Source organism: Gambusia affinis, linkage group LG19 (assembly GCF_019740435.1).
Source record: "Gambusia affinis linkage group LG19, SWU_Gaff_1.0, whole genome shotgun sequence".
Taxonomy (NCBI): domain Eukaryota; kingdom Metazoa; phylum Chordata; class Actinopteri; order Cyprinodontiformes; family Poeciliidae; genus Gambusia; species Gambusia affinis.
In genome coordinates this window covers 8,875,513-8,902,613 of record NC_057886.1, presented here as the reverse complement: position 1 = coordinate 8,902,613, position 27,101 = coordinate 8,875,513, and the positions used below count along the sequence as shown (strand labels likewise).

General features: G+C 41.5%; 1 protein-coding gene across 1 annotated transcript; it reads left to right on the top strand.

Moving 5' to 3' along the window:
- The first annotated feature begins 20 nt into the window (after window positions 1-20).
- LOC122822302 (sphingosine kinase 1) lies at window positions 21-22,338 on the top strand. The gene is made up of 5 exons (XM_044100865.1): window positions 21-1,047; window positions 9,908-10,057; window positions 13,860-13,954; window positions 14,305-14,420; window positions 15,589-22,338. Exons 1-5 carry the CDS (start codon window positions 621-623, stop codon window positions 16,493-16,495), a joined length of 1,695 nt encoding a protein of 564 aa, XP_043956800.1. The 5' UTR covers window positions 21-620; the 3' UTR covers window positions 16,496-22,338.
- The last annotated feature ends 4,763 nt before the right edge of the window (window positions 22,339-27,101 follow it).

Here is a 27,101-nt window from a genome sequence, read left to right as displayed (position 1 = left end):
TGAAGGATATTGATCTGGCAGTACAGATTGATAGCCGCTGCATGTAAACTCAGCGTGAACAAATCCATGGTTCGACAATTTTTATAGCAGATTTATTTTCCTTATGGAAAATCGAGAGCGGTGGAGATACCAGCGGCTTATAGCCCGGTGCGGCTTATATATTTAGGTTTCCATTTAAAACAAACAAACAAAAAAAACTTTGTGGGTGTGGCTTATAGTGTGTTGCGCTCTATAGTCCGTAAAATACGGTACTAATACTTTGTCAAAGTAACTGCCATCACTGCCTAAATCCACTATTCAAAGATCTTTTCGGGCAAAAAGTAGGTTTGTAAAAAAAAAAAAAAAAAAAAAAAAAAGCAACCATTTAAAATCTTTTTGCTTCGTCAAACTAATAGCAGCAAGCAAAGCAGAGCAGGTGTAAGTATTCCTGAGGAAGAGGTGGGACAGTCTGCACGTCTCTCCTCCTGCTCCATTGGTGTAATTCCCCTCACAGACGGTAGGGGGAGGCGGTGAACCAGACAAGCTGCACCCATTCCCGTTTAAACGGTCCCACGGCAGGCTGGCAGGTTCAGAGTGTGCTCGGCACCGGCCTCCGGGACGCGTCTCACTCTCCATCCGGGATGGAGAAAGACGCCTCAGCGCCGGACCCATCCCGGCAGTGCAACGGGTTCTCGGGCGTGCTGTATGGAGAGTTCACCGACACTCTCAACGACGGGGTGCGCTACTCGGTGAGCCTGACGGAGAGCGCCCTGACCATCCAGAGGATCTCCTCGTCTCCCGACCGGACGAAGGTGGTGTTTAACTTGAGCGACTGCATCGGCTGTCGGGCGTATAAAGGGCCGGACAGCGCGGACATCGGCGCTTACTTCGCGGCTTATTTCTACCCGTTCAAGAGGCGCTGGATGAGCACCGGAGTGGCCCGGCAGAGGGTGGAGCAGTGCTTTCGGGTCGCTCTGGTGCTGGACCCGCTCGTCAACCTCCGGGAGGCTGAAAGATGGGCTCATGCCATCAGAGATGCCTCGGTGCTGCAGGCTCCTCGGAGAGAGGGTGAGGAAACACAACACTCTGGATCCTGCAAACTTAAAGGTCTAACTTTAGATAATACATTTATTAATAGAATACATTATTTTATGCCCATGAAGTAGGTTCAAGGGCATATGAACGGAAACTTTTACATAAAAAATAAAAAAAAGTTTCTCACATTTGTGTAAATTTCGATCTGACTCAAAATCTTCCTCCTTACTGGATACATTTGTTATTCATCTAAAATCAGTATTATTTTAGTATTTGATGAGATTAATGTTTATGATTGACGGTTTATTTATTTATTTTTTTGCAAGCAGAATCTGAGAAGTGTCCATTTGCATTCAGCCCTTTAGTCTCTACCAGATTGGCACATCTACAGTTGTACAATTTTGTTAAATTTTCTCTGTAAAGTTGCTCAAGCTCAGTCAGATTTGATGGTCGCCACTCTAAGAGATGATTTGCTTTGATGTAAGCCGCTGTAGCTCTGCTTGCATGGTGAAGATCCTTATCCTGCTGGAAGGTGAACCTCCAGCTTCCTGTTTTCTGTCACCGCTGTAGATTTCTTCCTCCAGGACTGGCCCCTATTGATCTTCAACCGTCTTTCTTTCAACTCTGATCAACAACATTCTTCTGCTACCATGTTTCACCACAGAGTTACTTTCTTTGTGGTGATGTGTTAGCTTTTTATTTTTATTATTATTTTTTTTACCATATGCTATATGGCCTGTTGGCCAGTTTTTTTTCTCGTCTGACCAGAATCTCATCTTACATGTTTGATGTGGCTCCTGGCAAACATATTTCTTAAGAAAAGCATTCCTTCAGCACGCGTCTGATTTATTTAGTTTTTTTCTTTTCTTTCTATTTTAATCCCTGTATTATTCACTTCCCATTCACAATTTATCACCACTTCATGCTTGAGTTTCACTTGAATTCCCTTAAAAATCCATAAAGTTTTGTGGCAACATGTGTAGGAACCACGTGGGGTGTGAATACCGAGTGCTAGCAAGGCACTGTAAAATCTTATCGCTAGAAACAGGTTTGACAAAGAGGCAGAGGTGCACATTCCATCCGCTCTCTAACCGGCTCTGCCTGCGTGGTCGGGTGAAAATGAGCTCATCCAGTAACGTCTGTTAACTACCGTTAACTGAACATTTCTTGCCAGTTCCCAAGCGTGAGGAGAGAAGGGGCTGAATCTGAATCTAGATCTGGAGTCTGCTGTCGAAGATCACCTTAAGCAGTTAGACCTTCAGCTGATCCTCTGTCCGCAGCAGAGTGTTAACAAGCTTCGTTATTTCAGCTGAGTAAATTCCCAGTGAGACTTAACTCAGGTTGGGTGGAAAAAAAAAAAAGTGACATCAAAACAACGGCTGTTTGTCATTTGCCTCCACAGCAGCCTCTTCTAATTGGGTATCATCTTGTCTTGTTCGGTGTAAAATGCGTCTCAGTCCGCCGTCTGGTTGATTTCTCTTCACTCCGCTTTGGTAAACATCGACGATAGAGTAATTAACATGAATAAAAAATGACAAGAGACGACGCATCTATTTACAGTGCCTTGGAAAAGTAACACTGCTTGAGCCTTTCATAATTGGCATAGGATTTTATTTGATAGACCTACACAAAGTAGTGAAAAAAAGGATGAGTTGTTTTGATGAATTTTGACAAATAATGTGTGGATCCCCTTTTATTATGGAATGAAAAGCACTAAGAAGACCAAGGAGCACAGCAGACAGGTAAGTAGGAAAACTATGGAAATATTTTGTAATGCATTTTTCAGTCCATCATCAAAAAATGGAGATTCTGTTTATGGAGCTGGACCCCACAAGTTGGGTTAGATCAAATCATATTTATCTAACCCAATATCCCAATAAAAGTCCAAATCTTAATCCAGTTGAGAACTTTTGGTAAGGCTTGAAAACCGATGTTCACAGAAGACACTCTATCCAAACTGAGTGAGCCTCAGCTATTTCATATGGACACATATTGAAAAAATCCACTTCTTTGTTGTGTGTTTGCACATTGAGTGAGAGTGAAATACATTGAATTGGTAGTTGTAATGTCACACAAAAGAAAACAGACATATAAAAGGTGCATTAACTCTGTTTACAAAGCTGTCTCCAATGCTGTTTATCACAGGTGGGGGCAGATTGCTAATACTCCACTCCAGGTCAGGAAATACACTTTTATATTTGTTTATACTATAAAGCAGGGATGAACTCAGGCGTTCAGGTCAGAGAAGAGGCGGATATTTGACTTGGCAGTGACCAATTGGGAATGTTGCCTTGCCAAATAATGAGCAGTGGGATGAGGAATGAGGTTGTGATCCTGGCAGCAGCCTCCAGGTGTACACTGTAAAAACGGAGAGAGACAGACAGAGAGACACTGGGAGCTGTGTGAGGAGGAACATCCAGCCAGCCAGCCAGCCTCCCTCCCTACAGTCCGTGGCCCGCAGGAATTTGAGATTCAGACCTGTGTGCCAGGCAGGCAGGCAGATGGTAACCTGTGCGGTAACCTGCCTCCCTCCCTGTCACTGTCCTCCCTCTGGACTCATCAAAGAGCTCCATCTTGGGAGGGCTTGTCCCTGTGCTACACTGCCTCTTATTCCAGTCTCCTTTGGAGCACAGTCTCTCAGCTATGATGGGATCATATGATTAATTCATAAGCTTGTTTTAGCTCTTCAGAGCCGCTGTTTAACAGAATGTTTTATTAGCTTTAAATGAGTTCTATTTTCCTAATGAATGAACCAGAATTGTCCTTTTTACTTGTCACAGAGGGTGCCTGAAAGTCAGCGAGACTCACTAATCCCTCATGGAGGACTTCCCTCAAGTTAATTGCATGTCATCTCATCTGAGGACTGCAGATGGAAAGGTTGGATTAAAAGTGAAATTACTGCTGCAGCTTGGTATTTAGGGAGACGAGATACCAAGGGTGACTCAACACGTCATTACAAATATGATGGAATTACTTACATTCGAGATGTAACTCTCCTAATTTAGCCTGCAATATGAAATCCATTCAGAAGCCGCTTGGCAGTTCAATTAAAAGAGTTGCAGGCAATGCCTTGCCTCGCAAAAGTATTCACACCTTGGAATTTCTTTCACTTTGTCATGTCAAAAACAAAAATGCCTTTATAGGGATTTTTTTATTTTTTTTTTTGCAATACACCAACTCAGAGTAGTGCATGATTGTGGAGCGACGTAAAAATGCGTGCGTTTTCACAAGTAAAAGTCTGAAAAGTGTGGCATAAATTTGTATTCAGTCACCCGAGCCAGTCGCTAACTTTCTGAACGACCATTTGCTGCAGCGATAGCTGAAATAGCCTTTTGGGGTGTGTCCCTATGAGCTTGGCACGCAATTACTTCCACATGAAAATTCTCTGGAACATTTCAAAGTCCAAGTGACTTAAAGCTAAAAAGATTCCGATGCACAAATAATTCTGCTGGTGGCAGAGCCCACGTCACAGAGAGACAATAAAAGAGCCGTAAGCCCCCACCGTGAAAATGAGTGTTTTTCAGCGGCCTCAGGGTCAGGTGTGCCTGTCACCGAGCGAGCCTCCTGGGTGGGGGACTCTGCTGAAGATGCTGTGGCTCATTCGGCAAGGAGCTACAATGCGTCACCAGGCGACCTTTCAACCCAGCCAGCATCTCAGTCCCAGCGGAGCGTTCGTCTTGTTGCTCCGTGACACATGGATGTGATGGCCTGTCAACCGCCGCCGCCACCGCCCAGCCCCCCGTCTCCTGGTGCTGTCTCTGCGGACAGCGGTGTTTATTCTCCGCGGATCTCCTCCCCTCCTTTTCAGCAAACACTCAGACAGCGGCTTGTTTGCAGTCTGAATATAGCCGTCGCTCCCGAACAGGAACACTTTCACAGAATACCTGCTTCTGTTCCAGCAGTTGTCTTGAATGCGTCCCGTGTTTTAATAAATCCCACTTGTGCCGGCAACATGTGACGCCGAAGGTCTAACAAGGCTTTATGTTGAATGGTTGTAGCGTCTGCGCCAGCAATAAAAGTTATCTGAAAGCCACTTGTTTGCCTGACACATTGTCACAGCCAGTCTGCCTGTCACCTCACTATGTGTGTGTGTGTGTGTGTGTTTACTTTCTTGCAACTGTGAAATCCACACATCACTGCAGAAACTTTATGTGCCAGCTTGATGGACAGGATGTGCCTGCAGGTTTATGACTTCTTCCCTGAGACAGATTTCGCATACACAGCACGTACTGACTCTGACAGAGAGAAATCTGTGAAAAGAACTTTACTTACTGAGAGTTTGACATTGTTAGCAGTATTTCAAACAAGGCAGGACGATGATGATAATCTTAGGTCTTCAAAGGTTGATAAACCCTTTTTACTTTTTTCATATTTTGGCATTTTTAGCCAGACTAACACAACATTATGCGTGTCCACTCTACTGAAATACCTCTAAATAAAATCCAGTGTAAGCTTTCAGAAGTAATCCAATTACTTCTGAAAGTCCCAGTAGCAGAGTACAGGGGGACAACTGTGGTCTGCTCTGGTCAGATGAGACAAAAACTGAACTTTATGGCTGACATGAAGAATGCAACCTATAGTTTTGCCAAGATCTGAAAATCTATTTAGCTGGTTTATTGAGGAAGACTCACCTGACGACCTACATCTGTGGGTCCCATATTTCTTTCTTCTATTAATTAGTCAGATTGAGTAACACAACAGTCAATTGTATCCACAGACCATGCCCATTAACAGCTGTTCACCCACTATTTTGTAACTTACTCTTGACTCTGAATCAGATTTTATTTAGCGCCTCATACGTAGCCCCAGGGGTGTTGTTTTACTAAATTTGGGCTCAAGGCGACCTTTAAGAACCTCTTATACATGTACAAACCAGCCACCAGTTTTACCACCATAGAAGAATTTAAGGTGACTTAAATAATTGAAGGTCTACAAATTCTCTTTAGCGCTTGCTCCCACAATGCGCTGCCTATTTACCTAAAGCTCTGCCTTGGAGCTTCAGGCTCCTGTTGAGCTCCTAATCGAGCACCCTTCCCTAGCCTTGAACACGCAGCTCCTCCAGACTAGCGGCAGCAGCAATTAGCAAAACACCTGGTGGAACTGTGCGGCTGCTGAGCTGATGAAACAAACTACCTCTGAGTCCGGCTCTCCTAAGAGAGAAACGGCCTCAGGCAAAAGCATTGTTGTGGTGATGTGCTGAAGGGGACGTGTCAGAAAGGGTGGGAGATTCTTAAAGAGACAGAGGCCAATTTCAAGGCGTCAGGTGTGACTTTGATGCAAAATCAAATTTCTTTTAAGCTGTTTTACTATATATACATTTTCATAAGAACTGAAGGCAATGTGAAGATACAAGATGCCCTCGTCACCCTCCCCCTCCAAAGAACTTCATCTTTGTCAATACACTGCTTTATTATGAAGTTTTTTGAATGGATTTCACATCCATTTGTTTTTACACTTATGACACGAAGCCTTTGCCGATGATCTGTAATCTATTGATACCACAGAGCTTATGTATATATAAATACATGTTGTTCTTAACAACTTTTAAATAGATTTCCATGAAATTCAGTATAATACTCTTATTTTAGATAAACTGTAGAAAACACCACCACCACATCAACAACAAAATCAATCTAGTACTTAGGTTATTATCTTCTGGATGCACTTTTGAGACATTGGGGTTAAGGTTATGGTCACTGTGATGTGTCACATCTTCAAATATGTTCTTGAACTAGCGCTGTAGAAACCAGGGAGTTATAAAATAATAATCTGCTTGGTGGTTTATGAAATCTGCACAGTGGCTGACCTTAATCTCTCAGAAATGACAGACTTATAAAATTCTCCAAGTCAACGTTTGGCTTCAAATGCTTGTAATGGTGAAAGGGAACAAACCTCTAGAACAAGAGTTTATTGAAAACAGAAAAAAGCCAGCTTTGGTTTTAGTCTAAAGAACAAAATGTGGTTGAAAAGTGAAAGGTGAATGACATTTTCTTGTATCTAAATAGAGGTGGAATATTACTTAAGTTGATAAAGAGAGCTGACTATACCTGACTTTAAATAACTTTGTTTAGAATAAGTTTGAACAGTGGTTGGTTCGTTTCGTACTGTTCAGGTGCAAATGTTGGAGTTACTAATGATCCTCTGACTTTGTAGAACTGCAGAAAATGTTCTTTTTCAGTACTTCCCTTTGAACCTAAGGCACCATTTGGTGAAGATATCTTTGGGCAGACATTGCAGCATTTTAGCATACTCTATTCAGTATTTTCTTTCTTTACAAACTTAATAAAACTTTTAAGGACAGTTTCTTCTTTTCCATGTCTCCTATAAAGTCCCAAGAGTACTATTTACCTTTCATTACTCATGGCTGCTTACTGTTAGATCTAATTGATCAGAATACATATAAGACTGCTTTGGTGTAATACCCAGATATATTGTGTTTGGAGGCTTGAGGAAAAATCCTATTCAGTTTTTTTTTTTTTTTTTTTGCACTAAAAAGTTCAAAGCAATACTTTTTTTTATAGCAGTACATTTTGGTCAATACCAAAAAGTTAAGATAAGCGTTTCAAACAAATGTTGTTCCTATCAAGTACAGAACCTTTGATAGGTGCAGATTATGTTAAAATAACGTTTCTCTAGCTGATCTTTTTTATGTGTCATCCGTACCAATCCACTAAGGATTTCATCTGACTTTGACCTTTTCGTGACAGTGTGCGGATTTTTTTAATTGGATGCTTTTCAGCTCAGTTCGCTTGAGTGCAAAACCTCAATCTAAAAGCTGGTTGACCTTCAAAAGCTGCTTTCCACTCGATTCTGGAAGTGCATGGATCCTTTTACGATTGAAAGCCACATTGTGCAGGGATGCGACTAGCAAACAATAGTGGCATCCCTGTGTGAATGAAAAGAGGTGGATTGGTACATGCCTGTGCGTTTTGGGGACTCTCACCACTTCCTATTGGGTTACTCATGTCTTGTTTGGACGCATTTCCGATCATAGTTTGTGTTCAGTCCTTCCGGTTCTAATTGAATTTGGTAGCTGGTAAAAAGGTGCCAGATTCCTTGCTGAACAATGACATGGACTGTCCGGTTAGAAACATTTCACCCAGATTAAGCTGGTCTGTCTAAAGCAATTACTTTTATTTAAACCAAAGTCAGCATCATCTCCAGTCAAAATTTTATGATAGAAGTAAATACTGATGTTTTTGCCTTCTGTCCTCAAATGAGATTTTTCTATCCTGATAAAAGGCATTTGCTGGAAACTGTTAACCCCTGGAAGGAAAGCTTGGCTCCACATGTACTTTTTTGAGGAATCTCATTGAGGCATCTAACATAGCTCTAGAGGCTAGATTTGTACAAACAATAAAGGTGGATTGCTTTATACCTTGGCAATAGAAGGAAGTTTGCTTTTCTTTCAGGGTTTAGCGAAAAACCATAGCTGCGTAAATTCCTTCTTTTAAGGAACAGAACTCTGCCGTCTTCTTGCTGCTTTGATGCCATATATACTGTTTGTTAAAGATGAGCAATCAAATTCAACTGTCTGAAAAATAACTGAGTCTGGAGTCAGTATGTTTTTTTTAAAAGACAAAACAAGGGCAGACTCAAACACTGGAATGGAATATTTTTCATTCCAATAAACACTGGAACCCAGAGATGTCACTCAGCGTCGATGCCTGTGGCTGACTCATGCCGCTACAGAATACATAAACCCACCAGTCACTTTATTAGATGCCCCTTGCAAGTACTGATTGGACTCCCCCTTAGCCTTCAGAACTGCCTTCATCTTAGGAGGATAGTTGCAACATGGTCTTTGACACATTCCTCTGAGATTTTGAGCCACGTTGGCGTGACAGCGACACACAGGGGCTTTGCCTATTGCACATCCAGGATGCAAATTTCTCATTCAGCAAATGTGCTCTATTGGGAGGCCATTCAAACCAATCTTCTTCATTCTCCTCTGACAACAAGATGGCTGTGCACAGCATATCAGCAGCTTACCTATCATTTTAAGATTCCTTTTAACCCCATTTCTGTCAAAATCTGATGCTTGCTTTGAACCTCAGCGATGCTGAGATTCATTAAGTTGCAGCTGATTTACTACCATTGGCATTGATGCTGTCAATGTGTACATGCGGTGTACATAATTGATCCCCAACTGTTGTAACAAGGAATTACCCTTGTAGTATAATTCAGCATCACTCTGCAGCACTGTCCACAATTAAAGAGGATCCATTAGTTTTTAGCTGAAAGGCTCAGACAACGAGGCCAAGTCTGTTTTTATCTCAACCACCTCAAGTGTGCAATGATCTACATTTAGTGGAACTTCATAATAATATTAAAACTTTGATTTTAGCCAATGTTTAAAATAGGAAGGAGAATACAACGTACCCCTCTGGTAAGGCAGATGGCTGTTCGTCTGCATAACTCGTAAAACGGCTACTGCAAAATCGTCAATCAACCAAATGTACAGATGTCCCCAGAACAATATATTCTCTGGACAGTAATGTTTAAAACAATTAAAGCTGTGAGTGTGGTTGTTTAATTGGTCACCGCACAGACTGAACAGGATAGATTTTCTTTTTCCTCCCATTGATTTGTGTCTCTTCGAAACATGCAGCTGCAAGCAGCCGTTTGCTATCGTCAGGGAATAAAAAGTTCCCGGCATTGATCATAAATAATTGGTAAGATCCTAAATAAAATGCATGTGTAAGCCTTCTCTCTTTGCAGCGTCACATTAAAATTGAGCACTGTCAGTCTCGATGCTCGCCCAGCCGACAGATGCGGAGTTCTTACAATTCTTTCCCCTCACGCTGCATTTCTATGCACAATTTCAGAGAAGGGGATGTCTCTTCTTCTTTATTCTTTAAGATATTCTTCTCACCCCGTTTCTGCCTCTTAGGTGTGATGTACACGGAGCTGAGGAGACCTTGCAGAACCATGATCCTGGTGAACCCCCACAGCGGACGGGGACAGGCTCTCCAGCTGTTCACTGGCCACATACAGGCCATGCTCACCGAGGCCTCGGTTCCCTACACGCTCGTCATCACAGGTCAGTCATAAATATGTTCCAAAGCATGCGTCCCGTTTATCGTCTTCGTATAAAACAGAGGATTAAACGTCCCGCTACATCGTAGCGTGATCAGTCTGAGAACTGGGTCATGCTGCGAGTTGCGCGCGCCGACATGAGCCAAACCCACGATGCTTCGAAGCAAGTTTTAATCTGCAGGAATTATGCATTGTTTTTGTGATCGCAAATTCAGCAAGGCATGTGCTCACAGACAACATGAGCATTAACTTCTCGTTCTACTCGTGCCATCTGCTGCACATTCAGCATGATTTGCTAAAGCTTCTCATTGACCTTTACCAGTATTGTGGCTGTTGCTGTTATTCTAGGCTACTTTCACCACAAGGAAGCTGTTACTCTGTACAGCTTTTAATGCCATGTTTGGAACCAAATGGCTCACATTTCATAATTTACCCAATGTCACGTCAAAGTGTTCAGAGCTCTTCAGCTTTTCTTGCGTCGTGTTGTGTTACATCCACATTATCCACTGGATTCTATTGAGATTTTATGTGATAGACCAAGACAGAAATATGAAGTAGCAGAAAAACAATAGATAGTTCTCAACAGGGGCAAGTTGGGGCTGAAGTTCAGACCGGGCGCTCGGTTTGGAGAGGCCTTTTATTCGAAATCACAATTGACAAAAGTGGAACCATACTTTTAAAACAAAAGAACTTCATGAGCGGTATATAACCGCCACGGTTTTTCGATAATCAGAGCTTTGTGTGTGTATGTATTTAATGTCAAAATTTAAAAAATCAGTGAGCAAAATAGTGTTATACAAGCGGCTTATAAAAATAATAGCACAAACTTGAAAAAGCTCCAAACTTATACGGACCTTTTACATCACGAAGGGAAATGAACATATTTTAGATTGTTTTTAGATCTCAAAGTCGAGTTTGGACCTCGATCCATTGATCTTTGTTATTTGTTTCCATATATGTATTTCAATGACTTTGTTTGTATTTTTCTTGAGCTGGTAAAGAAAACATATATTAATGAAAAAACATATCAGGACAACTAGATGTATAGCTTGCATATTCAGATTTCTTCATTACTTTGAACACAGACTTTCCCCATTAAATGTGTTTATTTTGCCTTAAAGAAACATGTACTTGTTTCTGGTTAACCATACTTTAATGGATTGATTTGAATCCATTTAATTAATCAACCAGATATCTGTTGTAATGTATCGTTCTGTTTCCACTTAAAAGATATCCGCTTGTGTCCATTGTGGTTGCAATGTGAGAAAATGTGAGGGAAAAACAAAACGTAACTTTGAGAGGAATTGTATTTTTTGTCCTCTGCGCCCCGCATACTTACCCCCTTGGTTAAGGCCGACCAGCAGTTTGACAGGTCTGAATATGCTGTCTCCTTTCGGATCAGCTCGGCATTATGCAGCTGAATCTCTGCTGCAGCTCACAGTGAGATGGATTATGACAGCGAATGCAGCAGAGCGCTGGAGCAGAAACTCTGCTTGTATGGTTTTGTCTCGTTGAGAAAGTTCGCTGGCATGCTCGCCCATACTTAACGGGCTCCTGGGACCTGAAGGAGGGTCAGCAACTGGATGGAGATGAAAACACAGAGCCTAATTACTGAGGCCAACGAAGAGGAACAGAGATGGACGTAAAGGAAGGGGAATATTATATGGCGCACTCCGGCCTCACAGTGGGGTGATCCGTCATGTACTGGGACAAGCAACTGTAGTCCATTTTACTCGCCGTACGCCTTTTTGATGAGTGTATCAAACTGCTTTTGCCTGAGGATGGACAAGCTCCGTCGTCAAGGAAACTCCTGTTGTGTCGGCCTGTACATTTTACATACTGTATGAAGCACTGAGTGAACCAGTTTTAGTCTTTACCTGGGATAACCTCGGAAAAAGGCCGAAGGCATTAACATATGAAGCAAACTGCAGCTTTTAAAAAGAAAGGAAGGGAATTTGACCCAGACTTTAGGTGGTTTTTATCTTTGTTTTCACACAGAGTGTTTGCATCTCATGAAAGATTAGACCCACAGCTTGAAGACTGTAATATTAACAGCGTAACAGTAAACAGCCTTTGCCTTCAGATTTAATTAATGCAAAAGGAGCCCTGCGATACTGTAATGTACATAGATATACTTTTCAGTTAGCAGACAATATTTGTGTTTTTAGTCTTATGTGATAATCATATTTTCTCAGAAGATTTTTTTTACAATTTTGAGTCTTCATTAAGCAAGTTGTCAAAATTAACAGAAGAAAGCACGATATATACAGTACCTCTGTCAGTAATGAAACTCTGTATGTTTCACTTTTTTTGATTGAATCACTGAAATAGATGAATATTTTGATTATCTTGGTTGCTGGCGAAGGTTTGCTGGATGACCTCTGCGTCTTTCTGTATGTGAGCCATTCTTTATGTGAAAGAACTCTGGACTAAAGTATGTCATGGAAAAATTACAATAAGGTCACATCTGCTAGTCATGTCATATGAAATGCTTATGAACTCTCACCAAAAGAACTATTTGGGTTTCATGTAGAAGATTGGAAGTTGTTTTCTACAGCTGCATCAGAACCAGACTGTCTCTCCCCTTGTTGTTAATTCTTTATCTTTGGTATAAAACTCATGAGCTTGGCGAGGTTTAAATACAGACCTGCTTCATTACTGATTGTCTATGAGCTCTCTGTATTGTGTGCAATATATGAATAAACCTGATTGAGCGATTTCACCTGAACAGTGCTTGGGAATAGTATTTTTTCCACAACAAGTATCAGGCAGTTCCCAAAAATATTGGTTTTTGCAGCAGCAAACCTATGAGAAACCTATGAAAATCAAATTTATTTTGCCTTTGCTTCCCATTCAACTGCCTGGAAAGTGCTCTACAAATACATTCGAGTTGAGGTCTGATTTTGACCCGACGATATTCATAAATAAGACAAAAACGACTAAAAGAAGTCGTAGTTGTATTTAGTTGTGTATGTTGTCTTCCGATGACCTTTTCAATAAGTAAGCATCTGGAAAGTAAAGCATCGGTCTGGCTGGCTAAAAATGCTGAGTCAGCTGTGCAGTGCGGTTACTCCGGTCCTGTCAACACAGCACTGCATAACCACCTCTAGTCTGTCCGGCAGACGGCAAACAAACAACACAGGAGGGGAGAGGTGGGTGAGGTGACAGGGTAAGAGGGGAGGGGGGGGCATGTAAAGATTGAGCAAAAGTAAAAGCAGGGAGTTGATCAATACTTCAGGAGGTATTTTTTCCATCATAGTGGCAGCACATCGGTGCCTCTTAGCTGCGTGTCTGCCGTCCTCCCCCCTGTCTCCCTCTCTAAAGCTGTTTCCATTTTCTACACGCGACTACACTGGGGAGTCTCGGCTGGCAGGACTGTAGACTTTAATGCTGGCAGGATGAGCCCACAGAGACCCCCAGCGCAGAGACCAACTCAAGGACGCTGCCAGTAAAACTAGGCTGAACAAATAGCTCACTTCTCCAATAGCACACTTTACCAACACGCGACCACATGCTCCCCGCGCTCTCTGTCACAGATGTTTGCAGGCTGCCTAAGCTGCCTCAGAGCTGCTGAGTAGCCACTGGATGAGCTAATGTGATATGTCTGGTCTGATAAGAGGAAATTGAATCCCTTCTCTGCCTAATCTCCCTGATCCTACTCCAGAGCCTGTGGTGATGAAGGGAACATGTCTTTTTTCTCTCTTTCTCTCTTTGCCCTGGCTGCTTTTTATTATGATTTTTGTCACTTTGTCCCACATTTTCTGCCTTGCCTCGCAGCTGAAGCTTGCATTTCTTCTGTCCGTTAGAGCACCAGAACCACGCGCGGGAGCTGGTGAGGAACGCCGACCTGACGCAGTGGGACGCGCTGGTTATCATGTCTGGTGACGGGCTGCTGTTTGAGGTACGCGGCCCACTTCTGCTCTTTAACGATGAGAGTTGTTAATCAGTGGGTGCTGGATCGACCTCCAAAACTCTAGCTTCTATTTATGGCACTTCTTGGAACAGAAATATAAAATTTTAATTTGGTCTCAAACATGATAAAGGAGATCAGATGCTGGGGCTCTTGCATGGGGGGGGAAAAAAAAAACTGCAGTCGTCCAGAAAGTATTTTTGTCCTCAGCCACAGCACCATCTGGTCACCCTGGTAGTGCCACACTGCATACAAAACAACATGTTTCTGTGTCTTCCAGATATACAACTTCTTATTTTTGAGCCACAGCTAAAGTTTGGTCGTCTCTCTTGTTCACTCAGGTGATAAATGGTCTGATGGAGAGGGAAGACTGGCAACAGGCCATCCAGACTCCTCTAGGGATGCTACCAGGCGGCTCTGGCAATGCCCTGGCCGCGTCCATCCACCACTACTCGCAGTGAGTCCATCTTTTAATGAGTCATTTAAATGCATAGGTTAACGGTGCAAAAGACGAGTCTTTGTTAGTTTATAGAAGACAATTTGTCTCCTTCCTGTGTAATTATAGCAAAGGCTGACTGGGCTCATCATTCCTCGGGAGAGAGAACTTTCTGGGACTGTTTTGTTATGCGCCGAGAATTCATTTCTGGTTGCATAAAACTCTCTAAAGCAATGATTGCGAGGGGTTTAGAAAGTCGTGCATTATGTTGACCCAGCGCAGAAGGGCATTATCATCCCCTTCTGCCGCCTGGTTGTTGGCACAGTTTCAAAGAGCCATCAATGGTGAGCCAAAAATGTCATGAGCGCATCTGCTTTACGAGATGTTAGGACTTTGGATGACTCAGAGCCTACTGCTGATTTATGGACTTGTTTATGTTAATGAGCATTTAGATGTAAAAACATTTTCATCAGCTCCTGCAACACTTCCAACTTGTGGATTTGGACCACCCAACTTTGTTACTTCTCTGAAACTCTGATATCCTTTTCACTCTATTGTGTATCTGTCTATGTTTCGTTGGCATAGAAAACACAGGGAAACAAATCTGCAGCATCACATTATTGACAAAGATCTCACATGCTTTTTATACCAATTGTGATCTATTGGTATTGTAGCTGGCTCAAATATCACAGCAATAAGATTACTTATTTCAATCAAGGTCTTAAAATAACATCTTCACAGAAGAAAAACTGGTTATGATGACTAAGTCTAAAACATCCACGGAGTCAATTTGGAAGTGATCTGGGCGGAGAGCAGTTATTCTGTGCGAAACGTCCGATTCATATCTTCTTGTCCCGTAAAAACCGAATAGTATTCCAAAACACAAAACCTGGTTCATCTGCACATGTTGAGTATTTACCAACTATGTCAGGCTCTTAGTTGAGTGTGCGCCTTAGACGGAGGACAAAGCGTTACAATTCCTCTTGTTTGATGCCGTCCTAGTTTTATTGTTAATTTACTTTGAGAAGCATAAAATGTATTTCTCTGTAAAAAAAAAAGAAGAGAAAAAACTAAACTCTTAGTTTAGTTTTTGTATAGTTAAAGAAGAAAGTATTCAGTCAAAAAGCTCCACTATTTAATGTGCTGCTGTATTTTCTGTCTTATCTTGCTTTCTGTGACGATTCAACAGATCGCCTCCTGCCTGGAACGAGGAGCTGCTCCTGAGCTGTGGCTTCATGCTGTGCAAAGGTCTGGTTGGTTCTCTTGACTTGGTGTCGGTCCATTTGGCCTCCAGTCAGCGCCTCTTCTCCTTCCTCTCCTTGGCTTGGGGCTTTGTGGCAGATGTGGATATCGAGAGCGAGAAGTACCGTCATGTTGGAGCTATCCGCTTCCTAATGGGCACCCTGGTGCGTCTGGCCTCGCTCAGAGTATATCAGGGCAGGTTAGCATACCTGCCAGCTAAAGAGGTACCAAAACCTCCAAACGAAAGGGTGAAGGCGACCCGTCCTCCGTTCACAGCTCAGCAGCCATCTCTCTGTTCATCCCTTCATTGTCATCTCGTTCCCAAAGCTTCACCAAAGCAGAGCTCTCTGAAAAACTGCGTCGATACGAACTTGAACCAAAACTCCATCACCAACTCCTCCAACGTCATCACTAATATGAGGCCTGAGACGCATGGCCACAATAAGACTACGCCACCTACGGATTCTCTCCTCCCCAGCCTGGACCAGCCAGTCCCTGAAAACTGGACGGTGGTCAATGAGGAAGACTTTGTTCTTGTGCTGGCTATTTGCCAGTCCCACCTAGCGGAGGATCTGTGGACAGTGCCGGGAGCGATGGCGGATGACGGGCTGATTCATCTGATCTACGTGACGGCGGGAATATCCCGGCCCGCCCTCTTGCGTCTCTTCCTCGCCATGGAGAGGGGTTCCCATTTAGCGTGCGGTTGCCCCCACCTTGTGTACGAAAAGGTGAGGGCCTTGCGGTTAGAGCCCATCTCACAACAGGGCATGATCACCGTGGACGGAGAGGTGGTGGAATACGGCCCCATCCAGGCTCAGGTCCACCCCAGAATGGCTAGGCTTATATGTGGATGAACTTGTGCTTTACGTTATAGCTCTAGTTTGGCCTTTTATACTCATTGTCAGATTCTTTATGTGTGCTGTCTTCTCAGAAGTGCCAAAAACAATTAATCACCCTTTGGAAATCCCTTTATTTTTCTACAGAGACAACCGGTCCTATTTTTATGGACTTCTCATTTTCTCTCAGTGTTAGATTCAGGGTCAAAGCCATGGAGGATTGCTCTTACTTCTGGCTGGTCCAGGCGTAGAGAAATGTGATGGAAATGTATGTGTACAAAAAAAAAATAAAATGAAAAGCCAGATCTTTATGCATTTTTGTGCATACCCAAATGTGTGTATATGCGGTACTCTGCATGGGGGGCTTTGGCAGTACAGTGGCAGCACATTGCACTCTGCTTGTCGAACCTTATAAGCATGGCACATGTGAAGAGAAGCACGTTTTTCTTTCCTCTGGAGACTCCTGGAGAAACCCCGCCTCTTGCCCCGCTGTACCACTGCAGGCCCTCAATCCCCTTTCCCCGGCCGCCGCCACCCTGACAACACTGCCTGACCTTCAGCTTTGTAAGAAAACTGAGGAGATATAAATCCCCCTGGGGATTTAGCTTTGACAGATCTTTAATCTTTGCTTAGTTTACATGAAAAGAAACTTTAGATTTGCTCATGTTAGAGCCCCACCTTTTCCTTCCTGCCAAACAGATTTTACCAGCTTACGCTACACCTTTACCACCATCTTCTCCATTTCCCGTACCGTTTCATCTCCAACCATCATTAAGCTGTAGGAATTGCTTCCACTCACACACTTTCTTCACCCCATACCCCCATCCCCCACATTTTCTTACCCTCAGATCCTCACACACACACACACACACACACACACCCACAAACACACACACACACACATTCCCTCGCATCTCTGCAGCACTTAGCGAGGGGGAGGGGCGCGATCTGCTACTGTGCATATGATCCCGTCTCTTTAAGATTGTGCTTTCGCTCCCCCACCAATGGTTAATGAACCGTCAGCACCTAATGTGTCCTTAATATGAGGGTTTACATCGGCTAAAGCCCGCTAAATAGAAAGTCGCCGTTTTTGTAAGCACGTGAAAGCTCTTAGGTGGGTTTTCAGGCGGATATTAGGTTGGTCAAAGCACACTCGAGTGGATAAAGTGCAGTTTCAGACGGGCCCTGTTAGAGTTGCATATTGAGAGGCGTGTGATCGATGGAAGCCGGAGGGCGGCAGGTGTTTTGCTCCTCTGCGTGGCCTCTTCGGTGGCCGTCGGTGCTGTGGAGCAATTAGTGCACCGGAGCGGACCGGAGTGCAAATGTTAGCATCATCCTCATAACCCCCCTCCATACCTCACCTCTGTACTCCCCGTCCTTCTTCGCGCACACACTCACACACACCAGTTTAGCTCAGGCTACAGCACAACTGTGCATCTGCAGCGTGTGCAGTTGAGGTGTATCGGATCATTTTAGCAGGTCTTCCTTTGACTGTTCTATTCTCAAAATAAAATCCTGGTCAAACTGATGAAAATAAAGTCCTTTCCTTTGCTGACAGGAAGGAAAATATGACACTTTTGACTGTTCACTGGCTAGCTGGGGAACCATAAAGTGCTGATTTCTAAAAAAAATTTTTAGGGCATCTGTCATTTTGAGTACGAAAAAGGTGATGCGGTCAGCTGATGGCGCACTAAAATCTTCAGCTGTTTTTATGTGTGGAAGACAAAATACTCATAAGGGACTGGCAGCTGGAGAAGTTGGTTAGGTCTTGCTAACTGCTGTGTCCGTTCATACAGTAAATAATATTTATGCCTTTGACTTTTTCACATTAAAGCCCAAAAACTTTGAAGTATTTCTTTTAGCATGATTGAAAGGAGAACATAATTAAAGTGTAAAGTGGATGGAAAAGGGTACACGGTTTTCAGTTTGCTTTGCAAATATATTTTTGGCATACGCTTGCGTTTTGTAAATACCACACTTTGGTGTTTACAACACAATGCTGTAAATACAAAAAAAAAAAAGAAAAAAAGGTTTTGACCATTTTGCAGTATGTCTCCACTAGTTTTCTATAGAATTGGGGGTTGTGTGTTTAGAGTAATGTGCGGTATTAGTTTTTCAGATTAAAATTATAGTGTTGTTTGACCGGAACACCGTCCTCCAGAGGTTGACATTGTTTAATAATTAAGTGGCATCTGGAGAGAATAGTTGCACTCAGAGTAATAGAGCTAATGAATAACTAACTAGTATTTTCTTTATTTGTAAAAACGTAAAATCTAATTATTTTCCTTCTACTTCACAATTCGAACTTTGTGATGGACTACTGGACAAAGTCATTAGAAAATCCTTTCAGGTTTCTTGTTCATGTGACAACATATGGATATGGAAAGGCTCATGCATATGAATTGTTTTAGCAAGACATTGTCTGTTTCTCAACCTGTAGTAAAAATTAAAAAGGTTTTCAGATGGATCTATGCTGCAGATCAATCCAGGAAGGACTCTGATGCTGTACCACCTTCGATAATTCGGGGTGCGTAGCACTTAGACATTAGCATACGTGAATGTGAATTTATCATTTTCCTCTTCTAGATTTTCTAAACTTCACACGATCCATTCTCAAAACGTAAATTACAGTTTATGAAACTCAGTTTTTTTTTTTCTAATTTACTTTAAGCTGCTACTTTTGGGATGGCTGTGAAGGGACTGTGTTATTTTCAAAAGATGGCGTTGTGTGAGTCGTCACTTCGGTCGTTTTTGCGAACATGTCTTTTGTTACTGGAGGTTTTACTTCCCCATCGTTGTTTTATCACGTAAACTGTGACTTAAATTGGTTCATAAAGTCAGTTATTATTTTTCAGGTATTTGAGCAAGTGACTGTGCCTTGTGTTATATATCTCCTGCCTCCTAATAAAGCCCACCAATGCGAGGAAAGTTGCTTTTTAATATTTCAAATGAATCAAAAGATCGTGACCTGCCGTGCCCATCTAAGCTGGAGCTAAGCTACGTTTTTATTCAAATTAGCGTTTTTCTGTGTTTTTGCAGAACTAAGCAGAAGCTGAGCGGTCCCTTTAGAATTAGGTTTCACCAGAAATTCAAAACCAGCCTGGACACAGTTTTTCTAAAGGCGGGGTTTCCCAACTGAGTAACATGAAAACAGCTGTCCTGGCTTTTGAAAAAAAAATGTCATGCTCCTAACGCACAGTGACAGCACTGATTGAGAAAAGGGAGTTTGAAACAGCTACTTTTCTAACTTCCTGTGAAGCTAGCTGTGCTAAAGCAATAATGCCAGCTTGCTTATAGGGTCTCATTTGCCTTATGTTTTTGATTCTGCTTCAGCCAACAACATTTTTGTTTTTTGCGATAAAAAGATTTTCCAAAAATTAGTATATAATTGGGGGTTGCAGTCAGCTGAAGAATGCCATTTGTTTTTTCTCACTGTTGTCTTTAAAATGAGACTTTCTGTGACAGAAAGACCCTAAAAATAAAAATCACATGTTTATTTTATTGTATTAATTTTTCATGTGTCCGTCCAGCTGCTGTCACAATGTTTCAGATCTTGCTATTCATGTTGGGGCACTGACAGGTCTATACCTGGTTTGAATAGTGTGCATGTATGGGGATCACAGGTGGAGAATCCACAGTGTTCGATTAAACAGGACATGGTACCTTTTTTTATTCATTTATTTATTTTTGCTGCAATTGTTCCTTTCTTAATTTAATGTATTTTTTCTAGGTTTAAGAATCAGCTTGCCCGTAGGTGGAGTTTCAATCTTCTAGACTTAAGTGCACAGTGCTTCACTTCCAACCTTAGAAATCGCTTTGATAATTTTCCCATACTAGTAGATGTCAATAACTTTGGTTTATATCTTTGTCTGAATTTCTGTAGTTGGGGATGACGTGTTGCTTAAGACTTCTTACCCTACTTCATGCTGTCAGATTAGTTCTATTTAAGGGATTTGTTGATTCTAATGATTTGGAAGCAAGCAATGTGATTTGTGAAGTTAATCTTAGCTTTCAAATAACTGACTAAAGTTAATATATGATTTAAAAAGAATAATCTATTGTGCGTTTGTATCTGATTTTGATATATATCAGCTGCGTTAATCAGAACGTAGGTCATGCTTACAGTTTTACTTTCGGTTTCAAGTTTCCTTCATCCTGAGATGAATGAATCTTTAACTGCGCATGCAGAGTGTTTGAACAGTGTTACAATAGACTGACTGGTGTTATTTTGGGGTCGCTGTTGTGGCACAGTGGTGAAAATATGTAATTTTTTTGACAGGTCCAGAAAATATGTGACAACCTGACTTAGCTGGTGATCAAATTGTGCTTCATACAGTGTTAAGTATAAAGGTAATTCTAAAACGTTATTTACCAAAGCTACCACTTCTCCCTACACCCTTTTCATGAAAAGTAAATAGCCAGTAGTGTGATGGGAGAAGTTATGAAGTTGCCCAGGCAGCACTTTTTCTCCCTCTAATTAGTATTTAGAAGCAAACTTCCATTAGCTCACGTTTACTTTAGCTCCAAAATTACCCTGTCTGCATATTTACTAAAGATATATAGCTTAAATTAAGAATACCTTTTTATACATTATTCAGTTTGAGATTTTGGCTCGCTAAAGCATTACGTTTCTAGCCCTGGTGATTATGTTTCAAAGTTCAACTTGGGATTTACCGAGAGTCAGCATCTCAAAAACTCCCTCTCCTTTAAATAACTGGAGAGAGTCCTTGGAATGTCCTTGAAGGTGGATATAATACATCTCTCTTCCATGACTTGGTTTTACATTGGTGTCTTTTTTCACACTGCACAACAGTCCTGATCACAGCCCATGGCCAACACATTGCACCCTCAATCATTACTGAGTTACCAGGCTGCCTGGAATGCATATCCTGTCCCATCCTGTCCTGTACTGACCTGAAATTCCAGCTTCGCTCTTTATTATCTGCTGGATGAAGTCAAGATGAGCTATGCAAATGCATTGTCATTGTTGCGGATATTTGAGGTAAGAGGTCCCCCTGCTGGCCCTTAGGAGAACATACAGTGAACGGCTTTATCTTGGAAAATTTCCCCGTCTGTCACACAACGTGGTCTCCTCATCCTGCCACCTGTTCCCTCCTGTTTTATACTCAGTCTCGGATTATTCTTTTACCACATAAAAATAGCAGCGGAAGACTTGAAGTTTGTTATCTTTAATCACATCCAGCTTATTGTATCCTTCAGAAACGACGTGATTCTTGTTAATAATGAACATGAAAACGGCGTGCGGCATTAGACTACTATTAATTTATGGTTCTAAACTGTTCAGATCTACTGACTGTTGCTTTTTTTTTTTTTTTTTTACACAAATGTTAATACCCTTTGGTATTTTATCATTGATTTAAGAAAATAGCATAAAAAAACTCAACGATGTTTTTATTAAAACTGTAACATTTAAAAATCTTTTTGTACCATGTACATGTTCAGCTTAAAAAGTCATGTTTTTCTCTAGAGTTCACTGCTGTCATAATCCTGAAATATGCGCAAATTTTCTGAAAGGTGTGCAGTCTTTACTTCTAGTTTTTTCATGTGCAAGTAGAAGCTGATGTTTAGCGCAGTAGGGTTGGTGGTTTTGTGTTAGAAGCCAAAAAGAATGTGGTTCTGTTTAGTGAATCGTCTGCCACCTGTTTGCAGCTTCTTTCTTGTTGTTTTCTTCTTTGGATTAGGTGGAAATAAGAGGAAGGAGCTCCTGTGCCTTAGACTTTACACATGACAGCAGTTACATCACGCACAGATTCAAAGGCTTTGACTTGCACACAATATGAGACAAACTCAAACAGTATGTGTGTGTGAGTTTGGGTTGATGACCAGCCACACATCATGTTCTTTTCTTTTCTGGAAGTTTTTCTATCTTTTTTTTTTTTTTTTTTAATGAATAAAAAATTGTTAAAAAAATTATTTGCATTCCTGACCATGTTCTTTCATATTGTGTGAAACATAATTTATTCCCACTAATTATAATCAATGCCTCTCCAGGCTTATCGACAGGCTTCAAAAAGCATTGAAGTCTTAATAATAATAATAATGAAAAAAGAGTTTCACTCTTTAGGAAAAAGTTTATTGTTGTGAGTCCATGGCAACTAGAAGAGACGTTTGAAAATCTTATATAAAATACAATTAAAATCAGCATTATTCTGCACACCATTAATAAAAAATAACACCTGCCAGTTGATTGAATGTTCTGTTGCCGTTTTATTAACGATAGCATTTTTACCATGTAATGGTACAAATATATTCTTGATTTTAGTATTTTTTTTTCCCCCCAGAAAAAAAAATCTAATTACTTTATAACCTCTTGGCCTCAAGCAGACTAATCAAGCCATACTTCTTTCTTGTACAATTAAAACTGAATCCTGCCTGACATAAATTTGAGTTCAAATAAGGTAGCGCACGACTATGGTTTTATGGGAAGAGCTCAGATGTCCTGATAGAGAGCAAATCTCCATCGCAGTCTTTTACAGACCCTAACAAATTTACTTCCAGGGTACCCCTGTATTTTCCAGGAGAAAGACAGATTTTTGGACGCAAAGGTGCATGTTAATGAACCGCAGGCCTTCCAAAACATACTATAAATAGGATAATGTTTTGTACTGTCAAGAGTTGTTTCTGGTGCTCTTGTCAGACTGGCTTAAGAACAATGAGTAGAGAGCTGTCTGAAATGACTTTCGTGGCCAAGCAGCAGCATCCAAGCAGTCTAATTATGAGTCTGGATGTGGCATTTGCCAAGACGACGGCATTAGCCTGGCTGTATCCCAAAGGGGCTATGGTGTGTAGCTGTGTTTTGAGAATTTGTCTCAACCTTTTGATTTCAATGAAAGGGACTCATAATGACTCATGGTGTCAACAAGACATTTTGGGGGAATTTCCTGCTGCCATCTTTGTGGGAATTACTCGGGGATGGTCGTTTCCTGTTCTAACATGACTGCCCTCCAGGGAACACAACAAAATCCATAAAGACATAGTGCAGAAAACCTTTAGTTTTTCTAGTGGCCTTCACAGATCCCTCGTGTGAAGCCAGTAGAACACTTTTGGGATGAATCATTAGAAAACTACGAGCCAGGTCTTTTAGTCCGACATTATTGTGTGACCTCAAAAATGATCTTCTAGAAGATTGTTTTTTTTTTTTTTAAATCCCCCCTGTACCCAAAAAACCCCCAAACAAACAAAAAAAAAAAAACATGTCTAAACCTTGTGAAAAGTTTTCCCAGAAAGCCGATGATGGGTTGACATCACAATCAACTCTCTGAGTTAAAATTCAAGTTCATATTTGTGTTAATGAGCCAATACTTCTGACAATAAAGTGTGGCCTTCTTCTGACTGCATCTAATGAACAAAATCTCTTCCTCCACTAGAGGGAGACAAAGTCCAACTCCAAAATTATTAATATGCTAAAACGAAGTATTTGATATCGAGACTCAAAGACTACATGAAGCTCTCTTTTTATTGTTGCTGTCATAATCCTTTAATTTGGATGCAAGTGTCTTTTGAAACCAAAAGAATCCAGCAGATGGCGCCATAGCCAAACAGTTTTCGGGCTGTAGAGCAGCTGCAAAGGCTTTAATGTGGGACACTTTAACGATCCCCAGAAGACGCTGAAAAGGATGCAGCAGAAATGTTCCACAGGAATCATCTCTGTGTTCTGTGTGTCTGTCGGCGTCTGCATGTCCTGCATCAACCTCTGACAAGCATAAACATCAAAAGTCAGTGTGAGTGTGGGTCACCTTTAACAGCATCGTCTGCCGTAGAGTGGAGCAGCTCCTGTCTCTGGACAAATATGATGATGATGAGGATGTTGATTACTTATACAGATGCTTAGCACAGCAATGAATAAGAAGGTTGAAAAAGACTTATAACTCCTGCTGCTTTTATTTTACTCTTATGTTGCGAGGTGAAGCAGAGAACAACTTTTTTCCAAACTTCTCCAAGCCTTAGTTAACAAAATGAAAAAAGCTATTTCTTGAAACAATCTCCCAGATAACCGGAATGCATCCAGCTACGCTTTGCCTCTGCAAACGAATCTGTGCCAGGAATATCTTTTTAACAGAGCCTTTAAGAGCCTCTGGCAATGACTGGATATAAAACATGATTCCCAGTTTGAGTGTGCTGGAAATGTTTCTTTTCTTTTTTGTTCCCATGTGTTCTGCTTGTGTGATGACAGGCTGACAACAACCTAGCTGAGCCTATAAAGCATCGATTGCCTCGAAAAAGGAAACTCCAGGTGCTGAAATTGTTTGGATCCAGCTAGGAGTTGAGGTGAGATGAGTTGCTCGGATGAATTGTTTCCTTGCTTTTTGACAAATAAACCCATTCAGAAAAATCTCTTCCACAGTCGGTGGGTTTTAATTCCGTTTCCCAGCAATTTTTCCGATTTTATTCTTAACCTTTTCTGACAGGACTAATTAAAGTCCTCACAGACAAACTGCTGAATGCCTAAAGAGTAAGTGGACCAGGAGATGGTTCACTGGATATAAAATTGTTTGACATTCCATGACCCCATGACCTTCTTCAGGCTTTTTTTTCATTTTTTTTTTTCATATTGTTATTTTAAAAATGACCTATTTAACGTTTGCATTCATAGCAGAGATATGTTTACAGCATGAAAGAAGGAAGGAAGGTACAAAAGCCAGGCCACAATACATAGAAAGTAAAAAAGGAAAAAAAAATGTTTTCCCCAACTTTTTCAGACTGCTACTACATCCTTTTGTTTTGTAAAGTAGGAGCCTGCCTTCTGCTCTGCGTTATAATTATTTACATCGGAAAAGCATTGCAGTCAGAACTATTCAAAATGGAGGAAAAAAATCATTGTGGAGTTTATCGAGCACGCCTTGCTCAATAAATTTAGCACAATGTGGTCGCAACTCATAGATGTCATGCAAAAAAAGCAGAAGTGCAACACAGCTACGGTCGAAAGATCGACCACCTGCAACAGATGTTTTTCAAGCGATATTACAAAGGGTGTGTTTGTAAAACACGTTGTCAAATGTGCGTGGATACGAAATAAGCATTTGAATACTGTTGCAGGTGTCGGTGTTCACAGCCTCTTTAGTCTGTTTTCTGTCGTTGCGGTCAAAAGTGGTTCTACAAAATGGAAGAGCTGATTATAAATGCACCACACACTTTTTAGCTATTTGCTTGCAAACTTGGTTTATCGCAAATAAGATGTCATTTGAGGCTACTTTAGACTAGAATTAGGGTTGGATGTCACAGAAAGAAGTAAACATAATGGTACTTCGCACATATTTTAGAGTTGCTCCTGTTAGACGATACCCTACACAAACACACGATACCAACTGACAGTTTCACACAGAGGTTTGTGACACAGTGCTTCAGAGGAGAAGGCAAACCTGTTGCATGCTTTCTGGTAGGACTGGGTTCTGCTGGAACATGATGCTCCCCGGGAAAACAGCTTCAAGGGACAACATCGCTGCACGACGCAGGAAACTCATCAAGCAGCACGTTTGTTGCTCAGTCTGGATGTGGAATATGTGTGATTTTCAAAATACTGGAAGCTAATCTTTAAAAAAAGATGGTATAAAATGTCAGAAATCGCATCATCGTTATCCTGACCTAGAATTTGCTCAAAAGCAGGGAGGTCGACAAAGAAGCATTTAGCCAAAAATGCTACTGATTATTTATAGCTACTGATTATTGTCTTTTTTTAAGGTTAAGGTATAGAAGGTTTTTTTGTTGTTGTTTTTTTTTAAGAAAATGTAATAAACAAATAAACAAAAAAAAAATCTCTAGCATTGCACACATCCAAACACTGAACTCTAAAATTGTCCATGAGTTCACATTATTCCCCACCCAACGTAAAGGAGCAAATCACTGGTATACCTACATAATAACTTTGTTTCAGTTGCTGCTCAACCTGGACTCAAACAAATGTCACTGTTTTTATTGGACTGAGTCTGTGGCGTTGACACTCGTTGGTCCTTGGGAGTTGCATAAAAATTTCTGTGGCAATTTAAAGAGAGCAGCCAAAATTGGTACCGCACGTCACTACAAACGAGCCGCCGTACCTGATCTCCCTGTGAAAAATGCAACACACCCTCCCTGCCTCCCAGCAGATCCATGTGCACATACCTCACCCGGGAGAGCTGCAACTCCCTGACGCTGCTTAAAAACCTGCTCTGTGCTCCACACGGGATGTATTTTTATGTTTTTCCCAAGTATGGAGGTCTGATTAGATGTCAGCTCTGTACATCCTGCCGTAAAAGCTGCGAAACACACATTTAAATTGTAAGTGTGCGTGTGGCAAGCGGAGCGAATCTGCCGCTGCCTGAAGACGACAGACAAACTGCAAATAGTTTGACAGGGTGGGCCCTGCAGCTTTTGTGTGCTGCCACGACGCATTTTGGTGTCCTGTTTTTAATGCCGCTTCAGTTGACTTAATGCAGCATCCGAATCTGCTTAAGAGCACAATAAGTACCTTCTCTGCGTACGTCGAATGTTACGCTGAGGGCCAATCAGAGAGCAAACACAAACTAAACACCTGCATGTCTTTGTTGGTACGGTCACCGAGAGGTGCAAGCACACAATGCTTACTGGATACATTTTGTTCCTTGTTGTTTTCTGAAGAGATGTTATT